Source organism: Giraffa tippelskirchi, chromosome 1 (assembly GCF_054371585.1).
Source record: "Giraffa tippelskirchi isolate mGirTip1 chromosome 1, T2T-mGirTip1v1.2.pri, whole genome shotgun sequence".
NCBI lineage: Eukaryota > Metazoa > Chordata > Mammalia > Artiodactyla > Giraffidae > Giraffa > Giraffa tippelskirchi.
Genome location: NC_137275.1, coordinates 48,043,903 through 48,058,089, shown reverse-complemented (window position 1 = coordinate 48,058,089; position 14,187 = coordinate 48,043,903). Strand labels below are relative to the sequence as shown.

Below are 14,187 nucleotides of genomic sequence, written 5' to 3'. Positions count from 1 at the left end.
ATCTGGGAATCTCCTACTTATCCTTCAAGACTTAGTTTGAATGTTAACTCAGCTACTTAATCAGCCCCCTTAGGGAGGATCCATGCTGCTGTATTTTTTTAATGGCTTGCGTGTGTCTCTTTTATAATGCTTTCATCTTGTGTTGTCATTAATTTTCCTGCTTATTCTGGTGCTCTCCACCAAAGTAGATTCTCAGTAAAGCCTTCCTAAATGAATGAGTGGACCAAATACACAAAGTGGCCTACTTTGTTACAAAAAGTGCTCATCTTAATTCATATATCTAAAAAGCAGTAACCAAATTCCCCTGCATGTTTTAAAATCAAGAAACTTAATTTTGTTATTAAACATACTACTGATAGGGAATGAGGGATCTCTTTCTCTTTCTCCTCCCCTTCCTCCCTTATTCTCTCTCTTAAGTACCTCTCTTAAGGTACTAAGGTCATCTTTGTTCATCTAAAAACTAACCTCCCCCCAAAAAAAACAACAAATAAAGTAAATATAAAAGCTTAGAAATATGGTACTGTTGAACTTTATATTAAAATCTCTATGAATATTCTTCTTATACTAACATGAAATGAAGTATTGATAAGCAAAATGATTTAACAGAAAGAAGACAGTGTATTTCAGATTTGAGAACTGTTTATATTCTTTGTCAAGAATGGGACTCTGACTCTGTATTTTCCTTTCCTGAGACTCAGTTTCCTCATCTATAAGGCAAAGCCAAATACTCCCTGCTCTGTACATGACAAACTATTGGGGTGAAGATCAAGAGACAGAATGCTTTTGAAAGTATGCCATGAAACAAAATGTGCTGTACAGCACAGTATGTAGTTAGTCACTCACCAAACACTGTTCTTGCAGGCACAGATTCTCTGTTAAGCCAGAATGACACTTGGGAGAGAATGACAGTCATGATGCAAGGCAGATATGTCTGAATCACAAAATACCCAATTTTTCTTTTCAAGTGGAAATGAGCTGTCATTACGGTATATTCACCTAGAAGAAAAATTTAAGAAGCTTAAGAAACTGTAGTAGTCAATAGTTTGAATATTTTGGAAATGGAAGGGATTAGAGAAAAAAAGTCCCTGATTTAAAAATGCAAAGAATTTGTCTCATATATAAAATGTCTTTTAGCATAGCAAGAGTATTTAAAAGAAAATTTTCATATGACCAAGGAATTAGCATGGCTTGTATACAGTGTGGTATTTGATTTTTCTCTCTAGGTCATGCTTACTGACCAAAGGATAGAGGATTCATAAGTGCTCTCTGAACATAATCTTAGTTGCTCAGCTCCTCATCCTCTCTGGTACCACCCTCAAGCCTCAGCTTTGATTGTTTTCCAGTCTAGCCCTACTTAGGCTATTTGTGGTATTGATCTCTGGCCACATCTCCAAGACTGATCTTTTGACTCAGATTTTAATCCTGTCACCAATTCTGAATTTACCAATCTTAATGTCTTCTCTAATATACTGGGGTCAGTTCTGTCTGATCCTCATAGCTACCTTCCGTTCTGCTCTCTGGGTTTTCATCTGCCAGATGTGAGATCATGAGTTCATACAGCTGTGTTTTCTTAGGGAGGGTTTCAGCTTTCCCACAGAGGCTAGTAGTAATTATTTATAATCAAGCATTGAATAATCATAACATATCCAGGATAGGGGAAAAAGAATTAGAAAATGAGGGAAATTGTAACACTGATGAAGGTAAAATTGGCTCGTCTCAAAAAACACATTAGCTCAGTGTTTTTTTTAAACTTTAATGCACATCTTGGAATCTCCTTAAAATCTTGTTAAAAAGCAGATCCTGACTGAGTAGGAGTTAGGCCTGAGAGTCTCAATTTCTAAAAAGCTCCCAAGCAGTCTATGGTGCTAGTTCTTAGACCTCAAGAGAAAAAGGTTTTAAGCAAACTGATACACGCCAATGACTTTAACCCATTAACTTTCTTAGGAATTAGCTTTTCTTTAGACTCATTTTTTACTAACCTGTACTAGATTTAATTGTCTCCTTCCCAATTGATTGGCCCAGCAGATCGTATTGATTTAACCTAGAGCCATCAGGAGCAACTTGTACAGAATCAGACGCATTGTATGTCCAAATGTAAGTAACCTCTGAGGTTGTATACGCATCTGTAGGAAATTAGGGGAAAAAAATCTTTTTAAGCATTTTAGTAAGAAGCATCAATAATATCCAACATCAAAGGTTGTATATTTCATAGAATTATTGTTTACTATAAAACTGATGTTTAAAGATCATATTTTTAGGGTAAAAAAATGTCTTTGAAATTTCAATAAGAAGGGTGTGAAGCAGATCAAGAGAGCAATCATGACCATAAGGATATTTTCACTGCAACCATTTTGAGAGATAAAGATCGAATATCTCTTCAGAACCTGCAAAAATCACTGGGCTCTGAGATGGTTAAAATGTCTTCCATATTCCCAAAGTAACAGATGAAGGCATTGCAGTAAACAGGTTACAAATACCCAAGGCCCATTTAACTAGTTAATTTAGAAACAGCCATTGCTCATGAAATAATAATTGTATTCCAAAATGACATTGTTCTCTGGACATAATGGTAACTTATTTCCATGTGAGAGCAATAATGATATATATTGTATTTAAAGTATTATCTTTGTAGTTAGTTTTGTAGACTTTTCTTCAAAACTTTCACCTAGTTAAGAATTAAATGACTTAGCTATCATGATACAATACATTTCATTACAAGAATGAGAATTTTGCTGAATATGTCAAATAACTCAGAATGCTATAGTTTCATAAATTGATAACACTTTAAAATTAAAAATTAATTATTGCACACAGATCTCACTGGACTATACTTGCATAGCATCCTAATTAGGCTGTATATTGGCAGGAGGAGACAGATCACATACAGACCAGATATAACTTTCTGCTTTACTTGGCCAAAGATACAAGACTTAGCAGAAGTGAGATGACTCTAAAGCTGGAGAGCAAGCAGTTTATCTTGTCTCAGCACTTCTCTGGCCCTGGCATTTCCCTTGCGCCTCTATGTCCTGAGGGGGAACAGCTGACCTCTACATGCAGGCAGAGTTTCTCCACAGTTGAATAAGCAGACAATTCTGGCTGTCCTACTGACCTTCCGAAGAACTATGCACTTGTGCTCACGGGAATATTTAGAAATATTAGTTACTTCTGGTCCCTGAGCAAAACTTGGCATCACAATCACATTTTCAATTGAGGGAGAGAAAGAACCAGCTGTCTCCAGCTGTCTGCCTCTAGGTCTTCAGGACACTGGAAAGCTCATTTACCTGCCACCTATACATTTTCTAGGTTAATACCATTGTTCTCGGGTGGTTCTGGTACTTACCTGGAACCAAAGTCTGTGACCACAAATCCATTCCCACTTAAGCATTAGTTACAATAAAGTTATTGTTGTGTCTTATTCACTGTGTGATCTTTCAGTGACATACTACAATGTGTCTACTTTTCTGAATGTCACTAGTAAACGTTAATATCAGTGAAAGACATGTACACACCTACATCCACAAGTAAATTATATTATGTAAAATATTTTTCTGAAATAGCATTCTAAAACTATGTGTATTTATATTATTTATATATGTATCATATCATTATGTTTGTATATACATATATTTAATAGCAAATATCTTCCTATAATTTGCATATGAATGAATTCAATTACTCAAAAATTGAAATTTCTATTAATTAATTTCAATTAATCATTGACGATTTTGTTGTTATATATAAGTAAGTAATCTTAGTAACGTGTATAACCAGCAACGCATTCTCAGATTATCAAGTGGCTTGTTTTGTTTTCCTCATAAGTACATATAATGACCTTCTCTTCAATAAAATTTCAAATGACACATAATTGAATAAACTGGAAAGACATCACATGCTCCACTTGATATCAGAAGACCTCAGAGTACTCAGCAGTTGTAGATCTTAATACATATAAGGTTTTATTTTAACCAATTATAATAATTCCACTTTTGAATTTTGATGTTTACCTTTAAACATAAATAAGAGAAAATGAAACTCTGCAAAATGGTGATATTTTTGAGAAACTAATAAGAGACTGATGGGAGGGACTCTTTCTTACTCATAGCTATACTTTTCGCACCTGTCATAAGGAAAACGTTCTTGCTTCATTCTTGCTAGATTAATCAGGAAACATATAACATTTTAATTTTGTTATTTACTATTATGAAATATGGAAATCTGGATGGAAGCTCAAGAATATTTTAAAATGACTGATCCTTCCCATATCTTTTATAAAAAGAAATTATTTCATTTGTTAGGTAGGAATATGTTTTTTAGATTTGGGGTCTGGTGAGAAAAGAGAGAACAGAAAGTTATGTATGCAGATTTGAGGCATTTTCTGATTCACAAACACACATATAAACTCAGAGACTGTTGTGATTTTTCAGTGAAGTATAAATGGAGAAAAAGACAAATTTCTTTATAAATTGCATTTCTAGATTAGGTTCCATTACATAATTTTACTTAATTTAAATCAATAACCCATTTTGAGTCCTAATCTGAATTAAAGAGTAAAGGCATACTAACCAATTCTTAATATTTGATAACCAAAACAATACCAAAATCATTTTAATTATTACTTTCTATCCAAAAAAAATTAAAATTTCTTTTGGGATGATGCCCAGAGTACTTTTAGATTTCCATTCAGGAAGTTTTAGATCATATTAAATAGAAAGGAATTGTATAAAGATGTGAAGCAACAGGAAAAAAGCAAAACAAAACTGAATTCAAAATTGTAAGTTAGTAGAAAAGATGCTTCTTTTATTTGAGGATAATGATAAAACTCCAGGAATTCCATTACTTGTGGGTGACAAAGAAATTTTTTTAAACAAGTGAGAAGTAAATGATTAGAAGAAAAGGTCATGGCTCCTTCTGCCAAAATTTGTCTTGCCAACATTTTAAGTTTTGGGTTGGCCTGTTGGTCCATATTCCATACTGCTGTCTATACAATTAACTCTCTATGTCTCAAGTATGTACTATTGACAAGGATAAATAAAATAATATGCAACTTTTTTTAACTCTATGTGTCAGAAAATAAATATAGAGAAAACTAAGTAAGCACAATTCAACAAGAATGCCTAACAATAAGATCTATGTGTGGCCTGCAACACTTCTAGATACAGAAAACCATATTCGCAAGCATACAATATTACATTTGTCTGAAGATGCATTTAAAATATTTTCAGGTGTATCTATTTCATATTCAGAATTGAGACATCACTTATTCTTAGTGTCTTAATGGCACTAACTTGTCCACTGCAAAATGCCTTTCCTTCTTAGATCATTACCGCATCTTCAATACTTTCTTTGGTATCAAGGCTTTTCAGTTATCTATTCAATACAATTTTTGCAATGCAAATGAGCTTTTCTGTGCTGCATCTAACATAGTTTTCTAGCTTAATGTTTACTTGTAATAACATGATTGACTATCTTAAATAATTTTCGAAGAAGTGCTAGTACTGAAGTGATAGTTTCCATGACAGAAAACGAAGGCTTTGTAATTAAGCAAAGAGGAGATTCTCAAAGAAAATTGGGAACTGACACCCTTTGTAATATAGAACAGAACAAATAAGAATTGAACTTATCATTCCATAAAACTATGATCATCAAAATAATCAGAGGATTTTGCATTCGTATTGGCCATCATTCTTCCTTATTCTTCACTTGATACAGTCTGTGAGCAGAAGGTACATTATTTAGTCATACATATTTTTAATCAGCTGAGAGAACTGCATTTCTATTCAAGAGTGTGGAAAGTCAGAAGCTGCTCAGAATGGACAAAGATGGAGTGCTAGAGAATGCACAGTTTCTGGAAAGGTCAGGCTATGGAACACTCTCACAAAAGAGAGAAGCTGCTTATCCGTGTCCATGAATTTATCCTGAACCTGCCCTGAATGTCTTGTGGGCCTAGGGAGATGATTTGACCTTCCCTCTTTTCAATTATTCTGGGAGAGCTAATGCTTCTGGTTGACATATAAGATACAACCTCAGTGACCTAAACAACAGCCAAATGCACAGTGCCTTTTCTGAAATACTTTTTGTACACAGAAAGTGCCCACATGGAGCAATCTTGCTCCATTGACTCTTTCAAATTTATTTCAGAAAAAAATTCTCTCATTATTAGAAAGTAGAAAGATAATTACAGAGATCCAGCTTCTTTTTTCTTTTTTTTCACCTATTCTCTGCTGCCATTTGTGTCAGGCTGATCACTAAACAACAGAATCTATCCTTAACATTTTCACTCTCAGTTGAAAAAACCCCACTTTATGTTGCATTTTTAATGTATTTGCACTTGAAAAAGGAGGTAAACGACAACAATCTGGACCTTCAAGGAGCTCCCACTTTCTCATATGTATAAAAACATAGGGTGTTTTTCACTAGCAGTAAGGTAAATGACAATTAAACATGATAATTAAGATATGATGATATTTGAGAATACAGGAGGACTAGCCAATTGATTACTTGAGGGAAGTCCGTATATTTTTTGTTTCTACATCTTGTTAGAAAAGCATTAAGCATCCCATCATATGAGAAGGAAGTATACAATTAAGTTGTGATGCTGACCATCTTTGATTTTATTGACTCAAAACATGTACCTCCATCCCCATACTTACAGCTGCCAAATTTCAGAGGACATGAGTGGGCATCCATCGGAAAATCCTCCAAGTGCATTGGACATTCAGCTTGAACTGTAAGCCTAAAAGTCAAAATTCCACTCTTTGCTTAAGTAAATTGGCAAGTCAAGATAAATCACTCCTTATTGTTGTCAATAGAATTAATGATGAATGATGAGGTAGGACCCTCATCATGGCATCCAATTAGGCTAATTCACATTTAAATATGCTTTTGTTCTTTAACATTTAGGCAATTGTTCAGAAGATATTAGCATCAACAGAATCTGAGCACAAGTAAAAAACTTAATGAAAAATACACTTTACTTGAGCATTTCATACTCTGTGGTTAGTTAAGAAAAAGTTATGTACATGTTTTTGAAGGTTAGTTTCCCATTAACTTCAATATTAACATCTGAAATCTTAAAGAAAAAAATCTCTATCATAAAAAGAAAGCTATTTTCTCCCAATGTTCCATCAATAATCATATAGCAAAACTGATACAAGAATTTAATAATGTCTTGGGGAAGCACCCTTCAAAATTAATAAATTGTAAATGAATATTATATGCTATGTATAGATACATATGAAAATGAAAGTGTTAGTCGCTCAGTCGTGTCATATGCTCTGCAACCCCATGGACTGTAACCCACCAGCCTCCTCTGTCCATGGAATTCTCCAGACAAGAATACTGGAGTGGGTTACCATTTCCTCCTACAGGGGGTTTTCCCAACCCAGAGATAGACTCCAGATCTGCATTGCAGGCAGATTCTTTACCATCTGAGCCATCCAGGAAGCCCATAGATACATACATATGCTAGTCTCATCAAGATATTTCTAGGATATCTATAGGCATCTGTCTTTATTTATATCTGTAAATACACACACACACACACATATATATATATATATATCTTAGAAATATATTTTTGAGACTAGACTGTTAATCAAATTATGGACAGAGGTCCATAATTGTTGAATTATAAATGTTAAATATATTTTGTATCTTCATGATCACATTAAAGAGTAATCATAGCAAATTTATTATAAAGAAAATTATCGATTATTCCACTTTGCACAAAGGTAAAGTAGATAAAATAGGTACTAATTTGTAATTACAGATGAATCTCTTATGATGACCAAAACAAATGTGACCAACAATTTAATTATAATGTATATACTTCTAAGAGCTTCCCAGATGGCTCAGTGGTAAAGAATCTGCCTGTACACCCATGGTGGATTCATGTCAATGTATGGCAAAACAAATACAATACTGTAAAGTTAAAAAATAGATAAATAAACTAATTAAAAAAAAAAAAAGAATCTTCCTGGAAATGCAGGAGATGTGAGTTCAATCCCTAGGTTGGGAAGATCCCCTGGAGTAGGAAATGGCAACCCATTCTGGTATTCTTGCCTGGAAAATTCTGTGGACAGAAGAACCTGATGGGGGGAGGGCTACAGTCCACGGGGTGCAAAAAATCAGACACAACTCAGCACGGCACAGCATACACTTTTAAGAGAGTATTTAAGTAGAACTCTATTCAATTTTTTCCAAAATCCCAAATTTCCAATTTTTTTCTTAATTCACAGGACTGATTAATGTGTAAAACCAAGCAGGATATGATATCTGTATTGCAAGATTCAACAAGAGAAGCAGAATGAATAGGTAGCTTCCATTGTAGACAATGGTCATTTAGTAATAAAACTAAAAATAAAGTTTTTTCTTTAAAGATCAGGACTGCATATTGTCCCTTCTTAAAGAACTTTCACAACTGAAATTTACCACTTAACATTTCACATGAAACAATAATACATCAAGTGCCCGGAGTACATTATCTGTCTATATATAATACTGATGAAAGTTATTTATTTATACAAAGTCTTTATCAAATTTTACATTTAGATTATACATCATTTTATTAGATTTGTAATTGTTTTCCTTGTTACATAACATTTTAAAAGATTAATTTGTGAGAAGAGTTAAAATGGAATAGTTGCTAGAGTCAGCAACTATATATTTCTTTAGATAATTTTTAAGATTGTATCATCTGAACTTGGGGTTACAAGGCACCTCTGAAGTTATAAAAGTATTTTTTCTTTCCTAAGGAGAATCAAAATAGTAAGTGAAATTTGCTAAAAAAAAAAAAAAGGATTTAAAATTTTGATGGAATAGTTCATGAGATATTAAAAATAAAACTTCATGCTAGTATAAAGAAAATTTTATACCATACTGTTAAAATTGTACTTAACTCCAATGTAGTATGAAAAGTAAATTGTCAAAAAAAATAAATAAATTTTTAACAGCTAAAGCAATTTTTAAGTTTTAACACACTAAAATGAGATTCAAACTCATAAATACTACTTTATCTTTGCTTTTTAATATTCAAGCATTTACAAAACATATTCTGGTTATTGCAATAATATGTTATAAAGGTATTCAACTTGCTAGTACTTGATACCTAGTTTGGCTGGTTGCTTAATACACAGATTCCTCAGTATTAAAAGGCAACATATCAGATCTAAACATATACCTCATTGTGTACAGCAGGGTCCCATCATCCTGGATTCGGAGAAGCTTATTTGGCATTGTCATATTGTGTGCCACTGATTTCTTCCCATTGTGGAAAAAGGTATCTGGAGTCCAGATTTTGCTGGCCATTAAATTGTTGAGTCGAAGGATGTTCATAGGACCTTTAAATTTTAATCGTTCATCTTTCCATTTTTGTCGAAAGAAAACATCTATTGTATATTCCTGAAATAGAAAATAGAATTTTTGCAAATATTAACTATTTTAGATACAAGGGTACTATAAAATTAGAAAAAAAGTAATAATATAGTTTAAAAACAGAGAAAACTATTTTGAGAAGTGAATTTTGAAAAATCATTCCTTTATATTTATCAATAATTGTTGCCACTTACAAAAGGATAAAGCATGTATATTCACACAACTAGCTACACATTATGAAAAGAAAATGAGAAATACTTTCTCTGACCTTTTTCAGTTGAATAAAGTCTTAGTCAAACTGCTTTACTGCATTGTATGGTTTAAAACTACTCGGAGAAGGGGCATGCTTGGGCAGAGTCTGGGTGGATTTGTCCCAAATTACTTAATCACTTATCTCAAGAATGAATAAGCAGGCAGCCTGATTCTCAGTAGCAAAAAATAAAAATTAAAAAGGAAGAGAAAAACAGAAACTCTTAAACATACACACTGTCAGATCTAAATGACATTCTCTGTTGCCAAAGAAACTAAAAAATATCTTATTGCTTTTTTAACCCTAAAAAATGATGAGATATCATATTGTTAACAAGAAATTGTTAGGAGATGATGATTTTAATAAAGTTTATTTTATGAATTAGTTGTAATGAAAATACTTTGACAAGGTATGAGAATACTAAAAATATGAATGTTTTGCAAACAAACACCCTCAGGTTACAATGTAACTTTAAATATTCATACAGACCAACTATTGATCAATTCCTCTATTATCATTCTTCAATACTTTAAGTTGATTTATTCAATCCTTCTCTCTCTCTTTCATCCGCTCTCTTTATCATTCCCCACCTCCCTTTTCTCATTCTCTCTCTGTCCTTCTTAGGATAAGAGAATGCATACATTTTAAATATGTACAATTCACAATTGTGATCAATACTGATAATTTATTAGATATTAAAATTTTGGTCAATGTATGTTTGTGCAAACACTTTCATGATAAATAACTAAAATGTTCAGTTATGCCCCTGAGACTGGAAATTCAGAAACTGTCCTTTGAGCACAAAGCCACAGTCGATCACATGTTTGAAAATAAACACCTTAGCAATTGGCAATTTCACTCAACTAAAATTGTCTGTTTAGAAAAGGACATTAAAAAGGTCACATACTTATGACAATATCAAATCATTTGTAAAAACCTCACTGAAGTAAATGATTCTGAACAATTCCTCAAACATTGAATGCATGAAGATAAGTAGTCAGGTAATGATGTATGGACAGAAGTAAAGAGTGGCTCTGGGTCCTAAACCTTAGTAGAAAATATCATCACCTAATCTACCCTCACTGTGATTCAGTCACTTTTTAAAGTTTAATTTATAGAAATATAGCTCAATTAAAAAAAAAACTAGATTAAAAGATGAATTTTTTAAATTTATTTATTTATTTTAATTGGAGGATAATTACTTTACAATATTGTGATGGCCTCTGCCATACATCAACATGATTTGACCAGAGGCATATATGTGACCCTATAAGTTTTTGCTGTCTGGTATGTTTTTATGTAAATGTTTCTTTGAAAATGTGGTTTTGCCAAATCCATGTCTGATGTGAGCACACTGGACATTTACTTGTTCAGTAAATGAATATATTTTACAACTTTTTATAAAACTTCAAATTATTTATTTCTATAAAACTATGGGATGTTTATCTGTTTCAGAAATTCTTGCTAATAGTAGCAAACCTTTCCTATAGACCCCTCACATGGAGATACTCAAGGTTTCCAAACAGTAAGTTTCAGGTGAGCTCCTTCTGTTTTTTTTTTAACCTTTTTATTTTGTATTGGAGTGTAGCCCATTAACAATGTCATGATAGTTTCAGGTGAACAGCAAAGAGACTCAGCCATAAATATTTTGAAACTATTTTTAAGAACACTGTTTTTGAACCTTCAATGCATCCCAAGTGTACTCTGCCATCCTAGGTAGAGTGCCTGTGCATTTTTCTCCCCCTCCCCACAACCAGGCACATTCATGTTACACTCTAGGAAATTTTAACAATTCCTAACCTTGCCATTCCTCAGACAAAGCAAGCACTCTACCTGCCTGGGTCAAGAACTCAACTCTCAACCACACTCCCAGTCCCGTGAACACCTGGAAGAAACACAGTCTGTTTATCTTTACTACTTCATAAAGCTTTCCATTACTGCAACATCATATACTGCAGTTATACCTTTGTTCTTCTTCTTATATTTAGAGTCCTTATCTAAATATAAGAAGTAAATGAAGTTTTGCTAGTAAATAATATATATTATGATACTGGTACTCTCACTATGTCCACTCCCACTAAATGGATAGTCATGTGGGTAAGCCATCCTATGGGAAGAGAAGAAGCTACAATAGGCAATGGTCAAGGGATGCTGATCTCATCTACATTCAGTGTACTGTGATTTGTACTCAAGTAAATTTTCAAGTTATAATATCTAGTTTTGATTAAACTAACTCTAGTGAAAATAGACTCTAAAAATCACTGCTAAGTGATACCGTGGATTAAAGAAAACACTAATAATTATACAATCCAAGTGGACAACAAGAAAAGGGAATATCACTTCTATGACTAATATGAGTTCTTCATTAGTCACATAAAAATCATGAACTACAGAGAAATATGCAAAAGCAAATTTATAATTTTCAGTAAAGATACTTAAAATATGGGTTTAAACCCACTGTATTTAATGATGAGCTTCATCTGAAACACATGTTGTACCATGAAATACTGGTTAATGATAGCATAAGGACATTGCAAATACTAAGTTGTTTTGAAAACCAAACATCCAGAATATGAAGACGTATATACAGAATTGGTGGATGGGTTTTATAAAAATTGGCATGACGGTTCAGTAACCAGTAACCAATAATACACTTCTTAAACTTGAATTTATGTCTCTTTCTTCACCTATAGCAGTTATTGAGACAAGTATTAAAATGATATGAATTTGGAATCAGATCCTGATTGCTATAGTATAAACTATTTAAGCAAGATATATAAAAATAAAGCATATTTAAACATAGTAATTGCTAAAATACTCTCAGGAATAAAAATATTAAGTAGAGCAAAAATAAATCTACTTTAATAATTACATAATGATTATTCCTGAAAATAATATATATTTAAAATTAATCTCATTTCAATTTCTAGTTTTGTGCTTCTCAGAATACTTCAATGTATTAGTACAAAAGCATATAGATATGTAAACAAATAAGTACAGTTGATTCACTAGTATTTGTGGTTTTGATTTCAAGATTAAAATAGAGGGAAAGAAGATATTTCAATTGAATAATATGTACTGCATATCCACTAAGTTACAACAGGATTTCCAAACAAATTATTTGCATATTTAATTTGATATATATATAACTCACATACAACTCACATTCTCAGTATTTGAAAAGAATATTCTTGAAAGGTTTCTTAAAATAAACCTCAAGTTTGTCATGAATATACACTAATAAAATAATGACTTGATTTGTGTGTTGCCAGAAAATTGCCAGAGAAGTACAAATAGTACAGCTTCTTCATACAAACAAGACTTGGTCCCTTGAACCAAGGTTCTAAAGAAATAAATAACACCAAGATAAACTACAAAACTACTCAGAGAAAACACAAACATCTAAGGAGCAAATTTAGAAAGAAACAAAAAAGTTTCATAAGGACATATCAGCATGCAGCTATCCTCTGGCTGGTGTACAGGACACATGAGACTGTTAAGGGAGACGAAAGAGTGGAAGAATCCATACACTTGAAGATTTGAGAAACTCTTTAAGAGAAATTTAATCAAACATCTCTGTTTTATAGATGGATTTATAAACAAATTTAGTGACTGCCCTGTTTCCAAGCTTGTAAGGGACAGAACTCAGACAAGGATGCGTTTTCCAGCCCAATGTCTTTACTGCCACTAAGTATTATTTCCATCAAATGTATTGCAAATAGGATATCACTCTCTATTGCACAGTTAATTGGATAAATATGATCTCAAGGACACATTAACTTAGTGAAGATAGCATATTTCTTACTGCTTGGCTACATTAATTATAAGCCAGTGCTTGTAGCCAATTTCTAAGAATTTTATCTACGCACTAAAACATGACCAAATTGCAGGACTGCTCTTGCAGTGATTTTTCATTTACTTTGATTTACTGAGTGTATTTTAAAGTACCAAAATTTATTTCATTATACCCTTTTGCTATTAAAGGATAGTCTCCTTTAAGTTTCAATCTGTGTTTCTTTTATCATGAAGAAAAATGCGGCTTATGAGGCAGGTATACAGCAATTAAAGAAATAAGATCCTGAGACTATACAAGAATGTTCCAACACTTTCAGTTGGTACTCAAAGGGGTGGGAATTAAGAATCTAGCCTGGTATTAGCCCTGCAAAAATTGCAAAAAGTAAGAAGCTTAAGAACAGATCAACAGTGTCAATAAACCCAATTAGTACCCATCATAAAACGTTATTATGCAAAGAAGCTCACCACAGCTACTGAATTTTTGGACTATTGTATGGGCAAGATGTCTGGGCTTTCTCTTTGGAACTGGATGCCTGGCAAGTTTACAAATTAGAAATTGTTACTAAAGATTCACATTCTAACAGTAAATGATTTAAAATATCTAATCAAAGTACTTAAAACTATTAATAATTAAAATATGTCAATTGCAATTCATTTCGACACAATGTATTGTTTAAAATTCATTACAGCCTTATTAAATATGCAGCAGTATTTCAATTTCACAGGTAGGGAATATTTCAGAAGTCATATTCATTAAAAAAGAGAAAGAA

General features: G+C 32.6%; 1 protein-coding gene across 2 annotated transcripts in view; it reads right to left on the bottom strand.

Annotated features, from left to right (window-relative positions):
- The window catches only part of GABRA2 (gamma-aminobutyric acid type A receptor subunit alpha2), a 130,758-nt gene that overhangs the window by 50,685 nt on the left and 65,886 nt on the right, over window positions 1-14,187 (bottom strand). For both annotated transcript variants that reach the window (XM_081518963.1, XM_081518869.1), the window contains 4 exons: window positions 9,179-9,399; window positions 6,651-6,733; window positions 1,980-2,123; window positions 844-996 (listed from right to left, as the gene is read on the bottom strand). In XM_081518963.1, the coding sequence (XP_081375089.1) occupies window positions 844-996; window positions 1,980-2,123; window positions 6,651-6,733; window positions 9,179-9,399 (601 nt within the window). The remainder of the gene's footprint in view (window positions 1-843; window positions 997-1,979; window positions 2,124-6,650; window positions 6,734-9,178; window positions 9,400-14,187) is intronic.